At 35.0% G+C, this 23,588-nt stretch overlaps 1 protein-coding gene across 10 annotated transcripts in view; it reads right to left on the reverse strand.

Annotated features, from left to right (window-relative positions):
* KDM6A (lysine demethylase 6A) overlaps nt 1-23,588 on the reverse strand; it is a 213,688-nt gene that overhangs the window by 138,834 nt on the left and 51,266 nt on the right. For all 10 annotated transcript variants that reach the window (XR_012026460.1, XM_072816714.1, XM_072816709.1 and 7 more), the window contains one exon: nt 9,214-9,322. Coding sequence is in view for 8 of the 10 variants with exons in the window: in XM_072816714.1 (XP_072672815.1) it covers nt 9,214-9,322 (109 nt within the window). In the remaining 2 variants the exon portion in view is untranslated. The remainder of the gene's footprint in view (nt 1-9,213; nt 9,323-23,588) is intronic.

The following is a 23,588-nucleotide window of genomic DNA, read 5'->3' on the forward strand; positions in this document are numbered from 1 at the left end:
AAGAATTCCTAATCCACTGTAACAAGACTTTTCTAAAGTCCTTAACGGAGAATAAGGGAAATCATTTGTTTGGATATCCTCATAATGCTTAAAACCTTTTTCACAATGCCTGTAGCATATATCTTACTGGTCTTCACGTTGTGATCCCTGAGTTCTCTATTGGTTCTTCATCCCACAAGGAAATCTTTTTAACATTACTTCAGGCAAGACTGTATTTTCTTTTGCCACTTAAAGAATGGTGTGCCCAAACATATTAATATCTACTCTCCACAAACCAATTTCCAAAGTTCAGATCTTTTTAATCATGGGAACCAACTGCATTTATGAACAGACTTCAAATTATTTTTTTCATAATTTTGAGTTTTATTTTATTTTTAAATAAGCCCATTTAGGCTTTTTAGACTAAAAAAATAAAAATATAATTTAAAAGATTATTAAACTGGCAAAGTACTAACAGGAAAGGTGGGTCTAAAAAAATGCAAAAGATAACAATGAAAAGCAAGTTAAATTTAACTATTATAACAACTTAAGTGTTCTGTAATCTTTCTCACACAATCTCCTTTATTTTGCCCTTTACCTCAGGAAAACAGAAGAGGAAACAAACAAGGAAATTATCAAGGATAAAAGAATCACCTATACAGATGCGAGAGGGCACTACACATAGTCATTTGTCCTTTAACTTCATATTCATGCTCTACAATTTTTCATATGTGAAAATCATAAAATTAAATAACAATGGTAATATTCAGTAATGATAGAATATTCAAAAATCCCCAAAATTTAAGGAAATAGGCAGTTTTATCACTCTACTAGTGCTATAAATTAGTAACTTTTGTAGCATAATTTAGCACTGTCAAAAGTTTTAATATAGTTAACCTTTGCACAACACAGTGGAAAATTCACACATAACTTTAAACTCCCCAAAAACTTCCCTAATAGCTTACTGTTGACCTAAAACCTTACCATAACAAAAACAGTTGATTAACATATATTTTGTATATTACATGTATTATATACTGTATTCTTATAAAGTAAGCTAGAGAAAATAAAATCTTAGGAGAAAATACATTTACAGTACTATAGTGTGTTTACTGAAAGAATTCCACATATAAGTGGACCTTTGCAGTTCGAACCCATGCTGTTCATGGATCAACGGTGTGTGTATATAGGTACTTTTTGCTCAGTAAGCCTACCACATTAAGATATTCCTTCTAAAAACATAAATATGGATGTGTGCAAAGCTTTAACTACAAGGATAGACAATATAGTGATTATGTCAGTACCAAAAAAAGATAGAAATAGTCTACACATCCAATAAAGAATTCTTCTACCTATAAAATAGATACTACACAGGAAATTGAAATTTACAAAGTGAGTTTCTCAGATGGAGAAATTAACATGATACACTAGGTTAAAGAAAGTTACAGAGTTTAATTCAATTTCAAATGTTGAAAATTTATTGTAATAGAAAAGTCTCTAAAGATTTGCATCAAAAATCTTTAAAAACAAGTGGCTCTTGATGGTAAAATACCACTGGGTCATTAATGCATTTATATAATGTTTCTTAAGTATTGAGCGGCTAGCACCAAGCTAGATACAATGAAATAGAGATGTGAACAAACACATGGCTCCTGCTCTCAGGCTGTTTACCTTTTATGGTTATATATCTTCTAATATTTTTCTTTAAACAGTGAACATATTATTCATACAAATGTTAAAATAAGTGTACTTATGATAACCTGGGAGATGGTTAACATTATCAAAAGAGGGCCCCCAGGAAGGTAACAGGATATAGTAGGAAAAGCAGCAGTTTTAGGTAAATCTGCATTCTCACCACTTCATAAGAGACTGGGACATTAAGTCATTTTTTTTTCATTTTCTTTTATTTTTTTTTCTATCATGATAAGTGTACTCTTTAATCCCCATCACCTATTTCACCTATCTCTCCCTCCCCACCCACCTCCCCTCTGGTAACCATCAGTTTGTTCTCTATAGTTGAAGAGTCTGTTTCTTCGTTAGCCTCTCTCTTTTTTGTTCCCTGTGCTCGTTTGTTTCTTAAATTCCATACAGGAGCGAAATCATATGGTATTTGTCTTTCTCTCACTGACTTATTTTGCTCAGCATTATACTCCTTAGTTCTAACCATGTTGTTGCAAATGACAGGATTTCATTGTTTTTCATGGATGGATAATAGTCTATTGTATATACATATCACACATTTATCCATTCATCTATTGATGAACACTCAGGCTGCTTCCATAGTTTAGCTATTGTACATAATGTTGCAATAAACATGGGGATGCACGTATTCCTCTGAATTAGTGTTTTTGTATTTTGGGAGTAAATACCCAGTGTGCAATTGCTGGATGATAGAGTAGTTCTTTTTTTTTTTTTTTTTTTTTTTTTTTTTATTTGACAGAGAGCACAAGTAGACAGAGAAGCAGGCAGAGGGAGAAGGAGATACAGGCTCCCCGCTGAGCAGGGAGCCCAATGTGGGGCTTGATTCCAGGACCCCGGGATTATGACCTGAGCTGAAGGCAGATGTTTAACCTATTGAGCCACCCAAGCACCACTATTTCTAACTTCTTAAGGAACCTCCATACTGTTTTCTGGGGTCACTGCACCAGTCTGCAGTCCCACCAACAATGTACGAGGATTCCTTTTTCTCCACCATCCTCACCAACACATTATTTTTTGTGTTGTTTGATTTTGGACATTCTGACGGTGTGAGGTGATATTTCATTGTAGTTCTGATTTACATTTCCCTGATGATGAAGAGACATCAAGGCATTTAATTCAAGTTAATTCCTTATAGGTCACAAGCAGCCTAAAGAGTTTTTCAGTCAAAGAGTAAGGTGTAACTGAAGAATAGAAAGAGAAGTCCACAGCCGTATTATAATTGTTTAGAATTAAATAAAGAGCGGTTTCTTTCTAGAGAAATACAGTGAGGGAGTAAAGACAGTTAAGAACGATATATAGGTATCAGGTACCAGCATGCTTGGAAGTATGGCTTTGAGTTAAGATTGTCAAAACAAGAGAAAGAAGGTGTGCCTGATGACAAGTCCATATATGCAGCATAGGATGAAAAAAAATAACGATGTAGATTAAAGGTGATAGACTTGTCAGAAATAAGGGAGCCTTCTTCAGAGTTAGATGTGATGGAAATGCAAGGAAGGAAAGGATTTACAATTCAGTCTATACTCTTGATATTAGACTAGGTACTAACTGCAGGCAAAACTCAGCATTTCTCTTTTCATCCCTAGCCCAATGTGTAACACTGCAGGTTAGCTGCTAGTGGAGGAGTCTATGGGTATGGAAGGAAAAGGAAAGAAAGAAAAGCATGTCCTTCTTTGATATTCTTTGAATATGTCAGTTGCACTGACTGCCATCTTTAGGCCAGAAGAGGCTGTGGTTGACTAAAGTAATTAAGTCAACAGATTTCTTTATTTTATTCTGTTCTCTGAGGCTAGACTAAAAAGTTATATTTATATCCAGGGATAAATGATATCTCAGAGAACTTATATTAACTTTCATTTTATATAAATGAATGATGTACTCAGCTCACTAGCACCTTGCTGCCTTCTCAAATCTTGATCACCTAAAACACATCTTTTCTCTTTTATGTAGCATTAACATATATACATGCTAACATTTGAGAAACACTGTGAATCACATCCATCTCTCTTCCCATGTCCCCTCTCTTCCACACATTTGCAAAGATTTAATACTACAGGATTTAAGCAAACTTGGAAAAGCAAAGAAACAAATAATCCTTTTACTGCACCTTCACTGAGGCCTTCAAGCCAAATTAATGCACATACTGAAATCTCAGCTTTACTACTACTTCTTAGTCATTACTAAATTAATATACCCAGGGCATGTGGGGGGGGGGGGGGCGCAGTCAGTTAAGCATCTGACTCTTGGTTTCAGGTCAGGATCTCAGGGTCATGGGATCAATCCCCCACATAAGGCTTCATGCTCAGCACAGAGTCGGCTGGAGAGTCTCTCCCTCTCCCCTTGCTCCTCTCCCTACTCACTCTTACTCTTGCTCTCTAAAATAAATAAATAAAATCTTAAAAAAAAAACCTAGTCCTCAAGGTCTTTAGTATCTCACTTTTGGCTTACCACAAGAGACAAAGTACACGTCCTCTTTGTGTTCCTTCAACGTGCTCTGCTCCAGCTCTGTGATTCTAGAAGCTACTAGAACTTGTGCTTATTGCCTAGATATAGGCTTCTGACAACCTGGACTATGGTCACTATATTGCTTTCTTGGATGCTTCTCAATTTTCTAATTCTAGGCCATGAGTGAACTGAACAAAAGTGATTCTCAAATTGCAATGGAAGGAGTGGAGGTACTGGTGACTTTATATATCAAGCAGTTTGAAAACCACTGAATACATTCAAATGAAATTATACGAAGAAATAGGGGGCATTGATTGTGAATGCAATGCCAATGCATTTAATAATCACCTTGAATGTAACAGGTTTTCAGACTGATTTGTAATATTCATTCTATCAATATTATATGGATGTATAGGTCAGTATTTTGGATTTTTATTTCATTTTATTTTATTATCTCAACACAAATTTGCATTGTATAGCAAAAATATATGTTATGCAAACTTCCCAATGACTCTCTTTCTGAAAGGAGTTTTAAACAAAGAGTACACTCTTAAAAGAATCACAACCTTTAGGGGCGCCCAGGTGGCTTGGTCAGTTAAGTGCCTGACTTGTGATTTCTGCTCAGGTCATGATCTCATGAATCATGGGATCCAGCCCAGGGTCACATAGGGCTCCACACTCAGTGGGCAGTCTGCTTGAGATTCTCATTGTCCCTCTCCCTCTGCCCTTCCCCCCACGCATACACACGCATGCATGCCTGCATGCTCGCTGGCTCTCTCAAATCTTTAAAGTTAAAAAAAAAAATCACAATCTTCAGTTCTAATAGCTACAACAATAAAGAGCAGAACCATGCAAGGATCGAAATAAATAAATAAGGGGGGGATAATTTTTGAAGAAGCCAAACTTAAGATCTATTACTGGAAAAGATGCATTCTATGTTCTCATACATTAATACATCTTAGGATGGAGTAATGTCATTGCACCCACGAGAGACAAAGAGAAGACAGATAGCTCACCAACTGACTGAAGACTTCTTCACATTAGCAACTCTTGCTGTGAGTTGCTAGCCAGCTGTAACCCCTGAGTAACTACGACCAAAATTAACTTTGTCCAAAAGTGACAGACAATGCAACAAAATGACAAATTACTTAAAGGATGGAGGAAAGGGAGAGAAATCGATTACTGGCAGGAATTTCAGAGAAAACTTCTAGCTCCCCACAAACATAAACTACTTTTGATTTTCAGGGTTTCCAAGTTAATATCAAGAATGAGTAATTACTGAATCTCCTTCAACTATTTTGCTTTAGGAACTCTTACTATCTTCCAAGTCTCTTACACCTTATAATTTCTATCTTTTTATAATTTTGATGTGTACTCTGAGGTAATTTGCTACTAAATTTTCTAAGTAACTAACTTAGTGATTATAGTTACCTATAATTTGCCACACACATTTACAGATACTTAGATATAATTTCTTTTATATTGCTCCTAAGGTCCATCACATATATTTGCAAGAATATATATGCTTGTCCTTCAGAGTACAGGGTTCTGTGTCTCACTGTTTTCCAACCCAAAGAAGAGAAATCATCACCCTATCTCCATCTATGGCTTAAGGCAATCTAACAGCTCCATCAGCTGTTTGGTTCAGCAAAGGTTAATGGGTTAGCTTTGGGGTTAGGAATGGCAAGGAGGTATGGCAGACACTGTGAAAAACTATTCAAATCTCACTTCAATATTTTCCAATATTCCAGTACTGCAGGCAGACAGCCTCTGGTAGTGAGCTGCCTCAGGTGCAGAGCCACCTTGCCCAAGGCCACACTCCCTTACAGGCTGGCCCATATCCAGCATCAAAAGGGTGGAGTATAAAGGCCTGGTCATCTTGGCCCAACTTGGGATAGCTATGAAGGACCATTCTAGCTCCAAGGCTCCCCATGGAGTTGGCCAACACTGTCACAGCTTAATTTCTCACCTCTGTCTAATCCTCCCTCTTCTCCAATCCAATCTTTTGTCCCCTACCTTCTATAGGTGCTGATCCTAAAGGCATTTCTTACTATATATCCTGTATGCTGAATCATGATCCCTCCAGAGGAATCCAACCTACAAATAGGCCAAGTGCACTGAGGCTTCATTTTCCTACAATCCTCTAACCAATTACTTGTTAAGGATAAATTCCTAGAAGTCAAATGACCAAATCAAGTGATAGAAAAGTTTATAAAACTCTTCAAACATATTACAAACCAGAAAGGCTTAAGAAAACTGTTTTTGGAAAATCTTTTTTTCCTTCTGCTTCAAATTCACCTGACAGGACAGAAAATATTTTTAAATGAATAAATCCATAACTGTAATGATAATCAAAGTATACCATCTGCAGACCAGAAATTTTTAGGAATTCCTGTAAGGCAGGAAGCAAGATAAGAGCAGAATAACAAATAAGGACAAAAAAATACAGTCCAAAATGTACACAAAAGAGATTCTACCATTTCCTGCTGTGAAAGTAGCAGCAGTTTTTCACAAGAAACCCCAATCTCAGAATATTTCACACAAAAAAGAGGACTCAGGACTGTAATTTAAGAACTGTCTTCAGAATAACAGAGCCAATAAGTCCCCCACATACATACATACATATATATATATACCTGAGCAATTTACTCACATGTTCATTGAGTGGTTTTATGTTTACTCCCTAAAAAATTACAGTTTATAATCTGTTCTACAAAATTAAATGTCTATTTGGCTAGGGCTAGAGGTTCATCTTGCACCGGGTTCCAAAAAGAGAAGGCGAAAGCAGCCTAAGGTAACAAATGTCTCCATAAACTAGTGGTGGTGATGACTTAATTAGTATGTAAAAAGGAATTTTTTTTATAACTTGGAAACATGGTCAATAAAGACTCAAGGAGGAATAAAAAAAAAAAAATCAAGGAAACAAAAGCCATCAGCTTGAAATACTAAAATATACTAATAAACATATATATATATATATGTTTAAACATGTATGTGTATGTGCATATATATGTATGTATATATGTATATACATCCATTCTCACACATATACGTCCTTCTCACCTTGCTCTTCTTCCTATTACAAATAATTGATCTACTGCCTAGCTATCAATGACCAGTTCATCTACAGGACAGTAAATGGGTCTCAGAGCACCTCTTTTCAAGGACTTAAATCCTTAATAGTTCCTGTTCTCCGTTCCCATCTTATTAGATTACTCCTGCCAGCTAGTTTGCCACATGCCCCCCACTTTATCTCCAAAAGAAAAGAAAGAAAAGAAAAGCTCCAAAATAAATATCCCTAGACTCATTACCCTTAGAGACATTTTATAAATGGAAAATATAGCTAAGTTCTTAGGTTAATAAGGTTTTAAAGGCTACCATATATATAATGTGTGTGCATACATATATATACATATGTATAGGTGTGTGTGTATATATATATATATACACTATCTATATGCTCTCCAACATGCAGCATTAAAAAATTATATTATACAGAATTTCTGCATATTTTTTTGTAAAACAGTTTCCTTTAGATGAGTTATCAGTCTAAACTGAAATACCTAATAGATTGTTAAATAATTATTAATACCTATTATCATGAAGGTATTTTGCTAAGTACTAACTAGTTTCACAAATCAATCCCCAAACCCCTTTATCTCGTTTTTCAGATTAGAAGACCAAAGCTCAGGGGTATACACATAATATGTTAATGATAATGACGCAGTAAATAGAGATGAGCTGAGAAATAAACTTAACTTCAAACCCCATGTATTACACCTGTCTCAAATACAAATTGCATTTTCACTAGGAAAGTGTTCATTTAACCTAATACAAAAGTGGCATTATAAAACATCAACGTTAAACAGCAACAATCCTTCACTCCAGCCCTGAAACCTGCCAGTTGTTGTTCTGCCCACTAAACACATTTGTAGAAAACAAGCATACTATATTTATCTGTTCCACATTCAGATGTTTACTATCATCAGAAGGTTTAAACGTTCTTGTTTATAAGGAGACAATTTTTCTTTGCTATGAGTTTTGCCTTTGGTATTGGGGGAGTGGGTGGTGTCTGTGGTTGCTTTTTCTCCCTAAGTGAGTAATAGTCTGCATCAGCAGCTTGGTACTATAAAAGGGACACAACTTGAGGGACTGACTTAGTTATTTAACTCATTTCTTACAGGAAAAACATTTCAAATGAATAAAAAATTTGTTTTCTCCAATGCTCAAGCTCATTATATAATCATCTCTCTGTACTGCTTACCTTTAGATTAGACTAGATTAGATTTTTATTCAAGTATTTTTTAGGTAAAACAAAAGTTTTACCACCAGGACAAAGAAGAGAAATACTGAGTCTCTGTTACTTCTCCAAAGTGTCAATCCATGGTTCACTTTCTTTTTTTTTTTTTTTTTTTTTTTTTTAAGATTTTATTTATTTACTCATGAGAGACACAGAGAGAGAGAAAGAGACACACAGAGAGAAGAAGCAGCAGGCTCCACGCAGGGAGCCTGATGCGGGACTCGATCCCAGGACCCCAGGATCATGCCCTGGGCCGAAGGCAGGGGCTAAACCATTGAGCCACCCAGGGATCCCCTCTTTTTTAAAAGATTTATGTTTGTTTGTTTGTTTGTTTGAGAGAGAGAGCGCGTGCATGAGCGAGGGGGAGAGGCAAAGGGAGAAGCAGGCTCCCCGCTGAGCAGACTCCATCCCAGGACCTGGGATTATATAGTGAGCTGAAGGCAGACACTTAACCAACTGAGCCACCCACATGCCCCCAATGGCTCACTTTCTACTATGAGAGAGCCTCTAAAGGGCGGGATTTTTTTGCAAGATAGAAAGGACAAAACGGTAGTGCACATGTAGGTGGCTCTCAGTTAAACTGGTCAACTTACTGATGATTTATGTAGAGTTAAGTGAACTTTTCATATTTCTATCTATCCCATTTTTCCTCCTCATTGGTTAGCATGTTCACAAGCTTACAATTTCTTAAAAATAAAAATGGTAGTATCTTTAGTAGACTATGAATAATTATAATTACTTTAAAATATATATATATAAATCAAATAGTAATTAACAAGGGAAAAAATTACCTTTTGGATAATCTTCCAATAAGAGGTTGAAGTGACCTAATTGACAAAAGAAATCAGACTCCACTTTTCCTTCAGCTTTTAAGATTAGAGATTCGTAGCAGCGAACAGCCTAGAAATAAAAAATACAAACATTTAAGAAAAAAAATGAAACCCTAAAATGTATTTCCTTCCTGAAGTAATACATATATCCTGTATTCAATCACCCAAGAAATCAATATATTTCACTTCTACCTCGGACATAGTCAATGCAGCATTCTTTAGATACCTAAGAATTTATTAGAAGAGCCATAACCACTAGTTATGGCATAAGTGCTTTTCCTATCTATAAAATAGAAATACTTTCCAAATAATGAGCATTTTGATAACTTTATTCATAAGCTTCACACTTAAATTATTACAGTGGTCCTTGTTGATATAAACAAATTATATCCATCTTTCCCACAGACAGAAAGAACTTTACTCAATTATAGGAGAACTCAGAGAATCTCCAGAGTAATAATAATAGCTACCATTTATAATGAACAACTTTTTGTCATAACCTCTATCCATTTAAACTACCACCAACTGCCTTACAAATGTCTTCTCATGATATCCTTTTTTTTTTCATGATATCCTTTAAACCCACTCTAACTCTTGTCTTCATTTTACCCTCACTCAAATACATATATATGTATTACTTTCACTATTTCTTCCCCAAATAAAAAAATAACATACTATTTTAAGGATATTACTCTTTTTTTTTGTGATCCCAGAGACTGCAAGAGAAAATGAACAATGGAAAGAACAGACTTCTGGAGTCTTGACAAATTCCAATTGTCATTAGCTATATACAGGAGACCCCAGGAAACTTATCCTCTCTACCTCACAGTTTTAATAACACTTAGAGAGCTAACAAAAGGATTCAAATCAGAAAACTTCTTTAAGTGTTTATCACAGTGCTTAGCATTCCATAGGTACTTAATAATTGTTTCTTTACTTTATACTTTATCCTTAAATAACTAAAAATCTCTCTTACAAGATTGTTTCAAGCTTACCAATAGTTTTATCAAAATTCCCCTGCTAATGATTTACTCTACAATGTTCTTATAATGTGTCCTGGAGTCACTAAATCAAGAAATGTGTATGATTTCTCAAATCTCAGGTTTGAGAGATTTCCAGATTTGGTATCCACAAAGAAAGGAACTAGAATAGCTTGTTACCAAAAAATCCTTTTCGCCACTATTTCAAGAGCATTTGATGGGATAAGAAAATGTGATGTGGGCGGAACAAAGTACCCACTTAAAATGTTTTGATTTTTCCTCTCCTGTAAAATATAGGGCCTTTGATGGGAGTTTCAAAATGTATATCCTAAAATTTACCTATGCAAAGAACATACCTAAATACTCATTAAGTTTGGAGACGTTATTACAATAAACAAGGCAAATTCTGGGATGACTCTACTACCCTTAAAGCCTAACATTATTTCTTACTTCACTCTTAGCTATCTACATGTGCATATGTACCAAATCACAATCATGAAAAACTAATCATTCTGCTTCTCTATAATTAAAAGAGTGAATGCTACACTGAAGTGTCAGAAATTACTATAATGAAATTTCAAGATCCTCTTTATTTAAGGCATATATAATCCTATCTGGCAGATGCTTAAGAATACAAAAATGCAATTTATTTCAGTACTTTTTAATATCAGAGAAATTCACAAAACTATTGGGCCACAGTATAACAATGCCTAATTTTACATTAAATGAGTGATATTAAAGCTATTAATGGCACCATATAGAAAACACTCATTAAAATAGTTATCTTTTTTTCTTAAACTCTTAGTAGGTTACTTAGAAACTTTTCCTATCCTTCCCTGACAATTTCTTACTGCTGATCAGCATTAATTTATAAGCAAATATGGTTTCATAGTGAAAAAAGATTCAAGATATAAACATAAAGAAATTAATTTAATGACCTAAGCAAAAAGATGGCAGCACTCTTACTTCCATTTTTTCACCATATATTGATTCCACTACTGTGGATCATTTACTGCCTTATCTTCTACTTCCCATAAAACAAAGGAACACATATAAAATGAATACTACACATAACTCAGATTGTCATAAAGCATAACACCAGGTAAAAACAAGAACGGGCAAATTTTAAATTAGCCTACCCATATACTCAGGCTTCATTAAGAAATTCATAATAATTTCCAACAAACTATAATTTCCACCAATTAATGTTGGTGGTCAAAGATGATGCTGACAGAGTCAAACATCAAATGGGATGAGATGAACAAAAAATTAGAATAAGTTTCCAAGTGTTTTGTGTCACCATTTTATAGTCAAACTTCATTAATTTATTTGAAGTGTTTGAGGTAAATGCTGATATTAAATACAGCAAATACAATTTTTAAAGAGCATTAAAGGAAAATAAATAACAAGGTAATTTCCAATACTCCTAACTCATACAATAATCTAGAATGAAACAGTATTTTTATAATATAATAACATTTTTAGTCAAAAGACTATAAACATAAAAGATAAATAGTTTAGATTTAGAACAAAGTTTAGGTAAACTTCTACAAAGCAAAAATATTTCCTGTTAAAATGGTTACTTTTATATTCTTACTTTTTATTTGAAATGTGCACAAGTAAAATCATCTCCATACGTGTACACACATGCAGAGGGAAAAAAGGGACTAAAATATAAAACAAATGTTAAAAATGGAAAGTCATATAGAAACTATTTTGTTTTAATTTCTCTGTATTTTCTAGCTTTTTCATAATTAACCAATAATATTTCTATTCTTATAAAAATCATCAAAGAATTATTATGCTTTCCTCTGGGAGTCACCCTACCTTGATGTAAGGATAGTCAGAAATCTGCATGAAAATCATGCATGTCTAGAATAGCATCATTCAATAGAACACTTTCTACAATAATAATATTCTATAATCTGTGTTGTCCAATATGCTACCCACTAGACACACATGGCCACTGAGCACTTGAAACATGGCTAGCAGAAGTCAACAACTGAATTTTTAAATTATTTCATTTGACTTTTTATTTTTTTATTAAAGATTTTATTCATCCACTCATGATAGAGAGAGAGAGAGAGAGAGGAAGAGACACAGGCAGAGGGAGAAGCAAGCTCCATGCCCGGAGCCCAACATGAGACTTGATTCCAGGACTCCAGGATTGCGCCCTGGGCCAAAGGCAGGCGCCAAACCGCTGAGCCACCCAGGGATCCCCTGAATTTTTATTTCTATTTACATAGACACATGCTAATGGACAGTGTAGAGCTAGGTATTTTTTAAAACTTAAAAATAATTGAATATTTGATCCATATGCTAAATTATTAGGAAAGCAAAATTTCTCATGTTTATAAATGAAAAGCCTATAAATATAATGAAGTATCTTGCACTGGGGATGAACAATACTTTTCACAAAAAGCACTGTTACATCCTATGGTTGTTTATCGTTAGCAACTTACTCATCCCTAATCCTTACTGCCAATTGGAAAAAACAATGATAATGAAAATAAAGTCAATCGTTAAATACTAAAATCAAAGGAGAGTAAACTAAGATCCTCCCAGCTAAGTAGAGAACCTCAGTGTCTTCCTCCCATTACAGTACCATTTTCCACAATGTTAGATATAATTTATGCTCTAGACCTGCTTTATTTTTATTATTTGAAACATCAGTTATCCCAGAACAGGGATATTATCATTACCTTCTATTTCTAAACCTTGACTGGTGACATTTAGAGCTCATGAACACAGACATACAACTAATTTACTTTTTTAATATTAACATTATAAATGCTAAGCATTACAATCTTGTATGATGAACTTGGTCAGGGCCTAGCTAAAAGAGGATACTTGTTAATATTTTAGAATTGTTCAATCTAGGCAACTTTTAAACAAATCATTTTTCTTCCAATTTGAAAGATTAGCTAAAGTAGTTGGGACATACAAATGGTAGAGAAAATCCATGTAGATGATTTCAAATGAACCAAAACTTTTAGGCCGAATATAATAAAGACAAGCATGCAGTCCTGTCCCTAATTCCTAAAAGCCAGCCACAGATATGCAAGATAGTTCAGCAGCCAGCTGACTACTTACAAAAAGATTAAGGGATTTAAGCAGACTACAGGTCAACAAGTCATCCATGAAATATGGCTACTAAAAAAAGTATTCATGACCCAAATTAATAAATCACATTATACAAATCAACACCAATAATCAGCTCACCAAGGTCTTCTCTGACCAGATCTCTAGCATTAACGCCAGTTCTGAGTGCCATATTTTAACAGGTGGTAACTTACAGAGGACAACAATTTTGGTGAAGGTTGGAGAAACTATTGTATGAAAATTATTTTACCAAAGTTTTAACTGAGGAGAATCATCAGGGATGCTAAAACTTTACTCAAAAATTTTAAAAGTTGTCTCTTCAGAAATCAAAGTAATTGCACTTTGGGTAGCTCCAAACATCGGACCAATGAATGGGTATAACTTATAAGCAAGTTTAATTCAGTTCAATCAGAAAAGAGGAAAACTTAAATACGTCAAAAACTACATGGGCCATCAGCTCCTATTATTGCAAAGAATTAAAGCATAAATTACTAAGCTATCTTAATGGAAGTTAGAAAAAAGACTTCTTACTTTGCATATAATTCTGAGTTGTATATATTTTTTTTAAGATTTCTTGGGCTTCTATGATATAAGCATACAAATATTATATATAATACAAACCCACACACAAACACATATAAGTGAGTGCATCTCTCCTGACTTAATTCCACGATTAGCTTATTTGCTTTGAATTTCCATAACAAATTTCTAAATAAATTCAGTATCCCGACCTGCTCCCTTCGAACTCTAAAACTGTTTGCATTCTTAAAGCTGATATCCCTCCCAGTAATATGTCTCATAAATAATGACGATTCCTGCTCTTTCCAAACACTCAGCAATGTCTTTGTCTGGTTGCTTTTCAAACTACCTCAAGTCTAAATCATTTTTTGAAATTTCAACTCACCACATTTCTTTAATGAAGGAAGTGTTACACACTTAAGATGATAATCTTAAGGATTACTGATTCTTAATGGCATATCTATTCCTGAGCTTATATATCAGACTTCCATACTTCTTTTGTTTACTGTTTTTGAAAAGTTAAAATGTACACATCACCAATTCTAAAGAGTATATAGTAAAAATTCTGTCTCCTAATACTAACCCCAGCTACCCAGTTGCCTCTCCCAGAAGCAAGAATCATTAAAAATCTTCTACTATATTCAAGATTACTTTGTGGAGATGCAAGCAGATGTGTTTTTTCCACTTTAGTATGAATATTTACACATTTATATAAACATTGTTTTGCAACTTGCTTCAGATTCTAGGTGTCCCTGACATCCTTTCTCTTCTCTTTCTCTGTTAATAGAACCCCTAAGTTTAATTATACATATGTTTTTACGAATAAATACTGGGAACCCCAGCCATCCTTGCAGGTGTAGTCTGATAAGATTAAATTCTGGCCAATGGCATACAAAGAAAGGACATACTCTGCTTCAACCTCTCCTCCCCCTAGCTGGAATCATCTAGATGGTGGAAGCCAAAGCTGAGTATGGAACATAGGAAAACAGAAGCCTAAGTTTTTAGAACAGTGGAATTCCAGAGCAGCCTAGAACTGTCTCTGAGAATTATTTTATCTAACAAATAAATGAGTATGCAGCCCTCTTTCCTCATCTTAAAAAACAAAACCAAAAAATAAAAATAAAAAACAAAAACTTAAAAAAAAAAAAAAAAAACAACTTCCCAGCCACCTAATGAAATTATCATTAACACATACAAAAAGAATGAAGGAGGGACCCCTGGTCAACTGTTCCAACTCTAGATCTCAGCTCAGGTCTTGATCTCAGGGTTGTGAGTTCAAGTACCATGTTGGGGTCAACACTGGGCATGGAGCCTACATTTAAAAAAAAAAAAAAGGATGAAGGAAAAAACAATCTAGTTAACGCTACCCACACTTAACATTTTAGAGAAGATACAGGAACTTAAACATCTGTTACTCTACCCTATTTCCCTCTCTCCAATTTTTACCATCCTTTGCATCACAATACAGTGTAACAAAATTTAACCTTATCAGTCTTGCTTTGGCCAGCAGGATTTCTCCACCTCTGGACCTACTACCACTCTTCATTCAGTGGATGTGCTGGATGCTAATGAGTAAATAGTATCATGCAAGATACCATCTCGGTACCTTACATATCATTCTTTTCAAACTATTAAAAATACTTTGCTATTGTAAAATATTCTTACAGAACTACACTACTGAAATCAAAACTAGATAATTTAGTAAGTGTTGGTAGCTTTTATTTGAACCCTTGATATATGTACCAGACATTAGTCTAAGCACTTTACATGTATTTATTCATTTAGTCCTCAAAATTTCACTATGAAACAGAAACTACTTCACAGAAAACTGAGCCATAAAGAAAGCAAATCCTGTGTCAAAGGTCAAAGTTAACAACTAAAGCGAGGTTGGATTCAAACAGTATCGGAGGTTCCAGAAGTTCAGGTCCTATCTAGGGACGCAAAAGTCATTTCCAATAGAAGACCCCATAAGCAACTCTCTTTTACACTCCTACAAATTAGCTCCCTCTACACCAAGCAGAAAAGCATTATGATCACCACTTCCTGTTCCTGTCATCCCACGGAAAAACTTAGCCTTTACAGTTCTGTACCAAATTTTCCTACCTTAATTTTAAAATCATATAAAAAGCAACAATAATTCAAAAAAAATTACACACAAAACCCAAACAAAACACCAAGTTCTCATATTAAAAGCCACCTGTGGTACAAAAACACTACTGCTTATATATATATATATCACAAAACACTACTGTTCATATATATATATTATATATATCTATATATACTAATATACTATATATATACTATATACCATATACTATAATATATATATGAACAGTATATTATATATATATATACATACTATATATATAAATATACCAGTTTAGACAACGTGTGGAAAACATATGGAAAATGTTATATGGTTTCACCGTACTTGTTTGTATCTTTCGCATTATATCTCTCTAGTTTACCTAGTGTTGTTATTGCTCTCTTCAGTATATTTGGCAAAGAAAGGCCAAATACAGCTGCAACAAAGCACAATAGGCTGTACTGTTTAAACTGCCAACAAGTTGCTGGATTACTCCTAAGTCTAAAACCTTTATTGTTTATGCAAGCAGCCAAACAAGTTAATGAATTCTACGTTAGCATGTGTACACACATGTATCTCCCACCACCACCACCACCACCCTGGGCCAACATTAAATTTTATTTTTTTAAGATTTTATTTATTTATTCATGACAGAGAGGGAGAAAGAGAGGGAGAGAGAGGGAGGGAGGGAGGGGCAGAGACACATGCAGAGGGAGAGGGAGAGAAGCAGGCTCCATGCAGGGAGCCCTAAGCAGACTGACAGGGATCACACCCTGGGCCGAAGACGGCGCCAAACAGCTGGGCCACCGGGGCTGCCCCCAACATTAAATTTTAAAGAAGCTGTTGTGTCAAAACACCTATCTTATTTTACAAATAATTTTTTCTATGTCATACTAAATTTAACACCATGCAGATGGGGTGCAATCAAGTTATTTATAAATATAAAGCCTCATTCAAATAAAGCATGTGTATTAAGTCTTGAATAATCTTTAAAATGATGTATATTTAAAATTTGAAGGTAAGGAAAGTATGAGGTAGAATTTCAGCAGTCATTTCTGTGAATAAAGCCCAGAGTAATCCTGTGATTTCCCATATAAAGCAGTAGGCATTACAGTTTACATTCTGCCTTATTTGCTTGCTACTCCACAGGGTCTATTATTATTTATCTAGAGGAAGAAAGAGGCAATCTTACATGCAGTCACTCTCCCTGTCATTTCAGCTATACACATTTAATTGATATTTCCAAAAATATACAAATAGAAAAAAAAAAACAGCTACAACAAAATTAAGTAGGCCAAATTTGCATAAAGGTAAAAAAAAAAAAAACCTGTATCTATTATGCCTGCTATAACCTGGATACTTGCTATAACATCTACAGTTCAAGTTAACATCTTTGGCAGTAAAGTATGCATTCACTTATTTTATACACATTTGTCAAATAATCAAAAATGCATAAAGAAAGAAAGCCCAAGCACTCCATTGGGGGAAGGAGAGGGGAGACATTACATTTATCAGCGTGAGCTCCACTGAAAATCATCTGCTTTGAATTCTACAACTTCTAATATGTAGTAGGCATTTAAGATTTATCTACTAAATAAATGAACAACCCTAAAACTAGAGAAACTGCAAATAGTAAAAGCCTCTCCTCCAAAGATAGCACTTTAAAAGAAACACAAAAACACTTTTAAAAAAACCAATTTTTAATCAGTCTGAGTATACCATTCCAGACTTTTCTCTATACATGTAATACAAATATTGTTTGTAAAACTGCATACAAAGATTTGTACTATTTCTTCCATTCAATATATTACCAGCCTACCATGTCAAAACATATAGATCTACATCAAAATTAACATCTCATAGTATTTTACTGAACAGCTAAACCACAATTTGCTTCTACTGAAGAGTAACCAGTTGTTAACCAAGTTCTTACTATTATTACCAAATGAACATAATTTGGCCAATTTATAGTTCTTTAGGATAAATTCCTCACAGCACAATTTAAGCTCTGATAATCCCACTAGCAAAGCTGAACCAATGTAATCTTCTACCAACAGTGCTCATTTTCAGTTCTTGGATTACTTTTTTCCAAATATTTACTAGCTAAGTGTATTACTTCTTTCATAACTATCAACCTGTTCACAGATTGTGTCCATTTCTTGATTGGATTATGAACAGATTTTCCTGAATTATTTGCCAGGTGCTGTTTATATACAAAAGACTTATTCATATAATGTTACTTCAGAATATCTCTTCCCAGTTTCATCTGTCTATGAATTCTTCAAGTTTTTTTAAATATTTTATTTATTTATGAGACACAGAGAGAGAGAGGCAGAGACACAGGCAGAGGGAGAAGCAGGCTTCCGGCAAAGAGCCCAAATGTGGGACTCGAGCCCAGAATCCGGGATCACAACCTGAGTCGAAGACAGACACTCAACCGCTGAGCCACCCAGGTGGCCTCTGTCCCTTCACCAAGTTTTTGATGTAAAAGGTTCTCTAGGGCAGCTCCGGTGGCTCAGCGGTTTAGGGCCACCTTCGGTCCAGAGCATGATCCTGAAGACCTGGGATCAAGTTCCACGTCAGGCTCCCCGCTTGGAGCCTGCTTCTCCCTTTGCCTGTGTCTCTGCCTCCCTCTCTCTCTCTCTCTGTCTCTCATGAATAAATAAAATCTTAAAAAAAAATAAAAATAAATAAATAAAAGGTTCTCTATTTTCTCAAAACCAACCACCACTTCCTTTACAGTATAAATGTTAGGCTCAAAATTAGAAAATCCCCAGCACCCCTGACATTCACCAATATTTTCTTCTATTGTCAAGAAAGAACCTAACTACATTTTTCTTTGCTGTGTAACTTTGGACTGGCCCAGCAAAATTACAGGATCTGTAATTCCCTCCCTTATCAAACTAAAAAACTTAATATACTCACACAGCTCTGTTTCTGAGATTCATATTCTACACTGAACACTTTCTAACATGTGCACTGGGAATGGGGTAACAGGACTGCTCAAAGAAAGGTAGCCTCAGCCTCTGGGGCTGCCAGGCAAAAATCAGCCACGGTGCCAAGGGCAGCCACAACCTCTGAGCCAGAGCTATTCACTGTTTACATACCATCACCAATCTTAAGCAACTTCAATCTCAATTTTTTGGTCATTAGTACAAACTTTTTCCATGTATGCCATAAAATAAAAAGGTTAGGCTTCAAGCAGCCTGGACACAACCACTGTGCTGAAAATTAAAAAATGCTGGACTAAACCAAAAAAAAAAGGACATTAGACTTCTGTATCTACACATACAGAAACCTATCCCAGAAAGATTAAAGACCTAAATGTAAAGCACAAACCTATCTAAATCTTTAAGAAGAAAACAGCAAAATGTCTTCAAAATCAGCATAGCTTAGGAACACTTTAAAAACAGACCCAAAAATGCAAGTCATGAAAAAAAGGTTAAAACGTTTGGGACTTTAGTTTATAAAACACACACACATACACACGTAGAAGTATAAAGGCAAGTCACAAACTGGGAAAATACACTTTTCAACGTACATAGTGAGAAAGCATTCACATTCAGAATATATGAAACTCCTAAGAGTCAGTAACACTCAAAAAATTACTAAGGAAAATTTGGTCTGCCACTGTGATCTACAAACTGTAAGAATGAGCAATAAAGCAAAAGACCATCAAATTATTTGCTGATTGATAAAGATTAAGGAACAGTTGTATTACCCACTCCTTAGATATTTCACAAGGATTCCTGTCTATTAAACCACTAAAAAGGGATCCCTGAGTGGCGCAGCGGTTTGGCGCCTGCCTTTGGCCCAGGGCGCGATCCTGGAGACCCGGGATCGAATCCCACGTCGGGCTCCCGGTGCATCGAGCCTGCTTCTCCCTCTGCCTGTGTCTCTGCCTCTCTCTCTCTCTGTGTGACTATCATAAATAAATAAAAATTAAAAATAAATAAATAAATAAACCACTAAAAAATAACCCTGCTCCAGCCTATCTTAACTATAAATTCTTCCAATATGACTTGAAAGGTTTTTAACTCAGGAAACAAAAGAATAAAAGTAATAAAGTATCATGCAAATTCAGTATCTCCTATTATTAGTGACTCTTTTAACAATCTGTTCCACTAATTTAAAAGAGTTCATCTACGCTGGGACACCTGCACCCCGATGTTTATAGCAGCAATGTCCACAATAGCCAAACTGTGGAAGGAGCCTCGGTGTCCATCGAAAGATGAATGGATAAAGAAGCTGTGATCTATGTATACAATGGAATATTCCTCAGCCATTAGACACAACGAATACCCACCATTTGCTTCGACGTGGATGGAACTGGAGGGCATTATGCTGAGTGAAGTAAGTCAATCAGAGAAGGACAAACATTATATGTTCTCATTCATTTGGGGAATATAAATAATAGTGAAAGGGAATATAAGGGAAGGAGAAGAAATGTGTGGGAAGTATCAGAAAGGGAGACAGAACATAAAGACTCCTAACTCTGGGAAACGAACTAGGGGTGGTGGAAGGGGAGGAGGGCGGGGGGTGGGGGTGAATGGGTGACGGGCACTGAGGGGGGCACTTGACGGGATGAGCACTGGGTGTTATTCTGTATGTTGGTAAATTGAACACCAATAAAAATAAATAAAATAAAAATAAATTTATTATTAAAAAAAGATGTTTATGCAGGGAGATGAGGATTGAGAGACAATGTAGAAAATAAAATGAGTTATTAGAATGAAAAAAAAAAAATAAAAGAGTCCATCTGAAAAACCAGTCTTAAAGCATACTGTAGCAAAAATCTGTATTCAAAAGGAAACTGCCTTAATATTCATTTAAAATATCCTCATTTAAAATATGAAAATTGACCATCCAAAACACCATTTCAACTTAGTTTAAGTCTCTTTATAAGTTCATGTTTAAATTTCTATTTGAAATCGGTGAAATAAATTATGAACCCATCAATCTGAGGAGAAACCTTAAATCTGGTTTTTCTATACAAGACATACATTTGAATTTCTAGAATGACATATTAATTGATATTTCAATCTTTCATTCTATAAGGATTTTTGAGGTTTAAATCTCTTAGAGGTCTTTGGACTTCTGCTTGCAGACAAGATGCAATGAAAAGGACCAAATTTACTCCTGGATGAAATAACCAAAAACAAGAGAAAATGTGTGAAACAAATGTTTTCAAACGTTGGATATCTGAGAATGCATGACAGTAATCTTTGAGAAAGGGAAAACAAAGGATGCAAGCCCTAAAACTACCTCAAGCCTACTGCCTAGAAAAGACTTTTTTTTAGGCTGTAGCATGGGCATAGGAAATTTTCTTGCCTGAATCAACGCAAACAGCATCTTTACAATTACTGAAAGGAAAATAAATCCATCAACTTACAATTCTATACTCAACAAAACCATCTTTCAAAAAAAGGTAAAAGTACACTTTTCCAGATATGCGAAAATTGAAAGAATTCAACCAGTAGACCTATAGTCTAAGAATTTTTTTTTTAATTCTCAGGCAGGAGGTAAGTTATAACCAGATGAAAATCTTAATGCAGAACACAGAATAAAGACCATCGGAAATGGTAACTGCATGGACAATTACAAAAGACATTTTTCTTATTTTTTTAATGTCTCCTTAAAACACAACTGACCCAAAAAATCTAGGGGGAGGTGGGAGAGCCTATCACTAATAAGCAAGTTTAAGAAAGTTACACCAATATACAAAAAATAAATTCTATTTCTATACCATAACAATGAATAATAAGAAACCAAAATTTTAAAATATCATTTATAATAGCTCCAAAAATACAAACTCTTAACTAAGTACATGTAGTAGATTCCGTTTATGCTGAAAACTATAACGCCAATGAAAAATTCAAAGACCCAAATAAATACGGAGATACTGTGTTCATGAATCAGAAGATTCATTAGTGTTAAAATAACTCTCCCCAGGGATCCCTGGGTGGCTCAGCGGTTTGGCGCCTGCTTTTGGCCCAGGGTGCAATCCTGGAGTCCTGGGATTGAGTCCCACGTCGGGCTCCGGCATGGAGCCTGCTTCTCCCTCTGCCTGTGTCTCTGCCTCTCTCTCTCTCTATCATGAATAAATAAATAAAATCTTAAAAAAAAAAAACTCTCCCCAAACTAATTTACAGATTTAATACAATTCCAATCAAAATCCTAGCAGAATATTTCTGTAGATACAGATGAAGTGGTCATAAAACTTAAATGTAAAAACAAAGAAACTAGAATAGAATATTTCTGGAAAGGAATGAAGTTGAAGGACTCCTATGACTCAATTTTCAGACCCACTATAAGGTTACAGAATCAATTAAAACCATGAGATATCACTACATACCTATTTGAATAAGTAAAAAAAATTCCCAACTTCAGTGAGATATAACTGACATATAAACACTGTATTAAAGTTTATGGCTTATAACAGGATGATTTGATTATGTATAGACTGTGAAATGATTGCCATAATAAGGTTAGCAAATCCAACACCTCGTATAGTTATATGTGTGGTGAGAACATCTCAGATCTACTCACTAAGCAGCTCTCAAGAATACAATATTGTTAACTAAAATCACTAAGCTACTTTAGATACCCCCATTTAAAGAGGAGGTTTGTACCTTTTGACCAACAACTCCCCTGGCAAACACCAATCTGCTTCTATGAGTTCTACTGTTTTAGATTCTACATACAGTTATAGCAAGATCATACAATACTTGTCTTTTCCCTTTTTGACATAATTCATTAGCATAATACCATCAAGGTTCATTAAGTTTTTTTAAATGGGACAATACCAAGTGTTAATGAGGATGCAAAACAACTGGAACTCTTATGCTAGTGAGAATGCAAAATGGTACAGTCACTTCAAAACACAATTTGACAATTAAAAGTATTAAGTTAATTATACATCTATCACGTATCCAGCAATCTCAGTCATATTTACCCTAAAGAAGTGAAAAATTATATTCATACCAAAACCTATGCTTATATAGCAGCTTTATTCATAACCAGTGAAAACTGGAAACAATTCAAATATCCTTCAACAGGTAAATGGATAAACTACGGTATATCTATACAATGGAATTCTATATATCGATATAAAGGAATGAACTACTGATATAGCATGGATGAATCTTGAAGGTATTCTACGGAGTTAAAAGCAGCCAGTCTCAGAAGACAACACAGTGTATATATTTGTCAAAATTCATCAAACACCAGGCAGCCCGGGTGGCTCAGCGGTTTAGCACCGCCTTCAGCCCAGGGCCTGATCCTGGAGACCGGGTTTGGAGTCCCACGTGGGGCTTCCTGCATGGAGCCTGCTTCTCCCTCTGCCTGTGTGTCTGCCTCTCTCTCTCTCTCTCTCTCTCTCTGTTTCCTCTCATGAATAAATAAATAAAATCTTAAAAAAATCATCAAACACCTAAATCAAGTGAAATTAAATATATGTAAATTTTACCTCAAAGTTTAATTTCTAAGAGAGGCTATTTATTTTAATTTTTTTTAATTTTTATTTATTTATGATAGTCACAGAGAGAGAGAGAGAGAGAGAGAGAGGCAGAGACACAGGCAGAGGGAGAAACAGGCTCCATGCACCGGGAGCCCAATGTGGGATTCGATCCCGGGTCTCCAGGATC

Source organism: Canis lupus, chromosome X (assembly GCF_048164855.1).
Source record: "Canis lupus baileyi chromosome X, mCanLup2.hap1, whole genome shotgun sequence".
In the NCBI taxonomy this organism is placed as follows: Eukaryota; Metazoa; Chordata; class Mammalia; order Carnivora; family Canidae; genus Canis; species Canis lupus.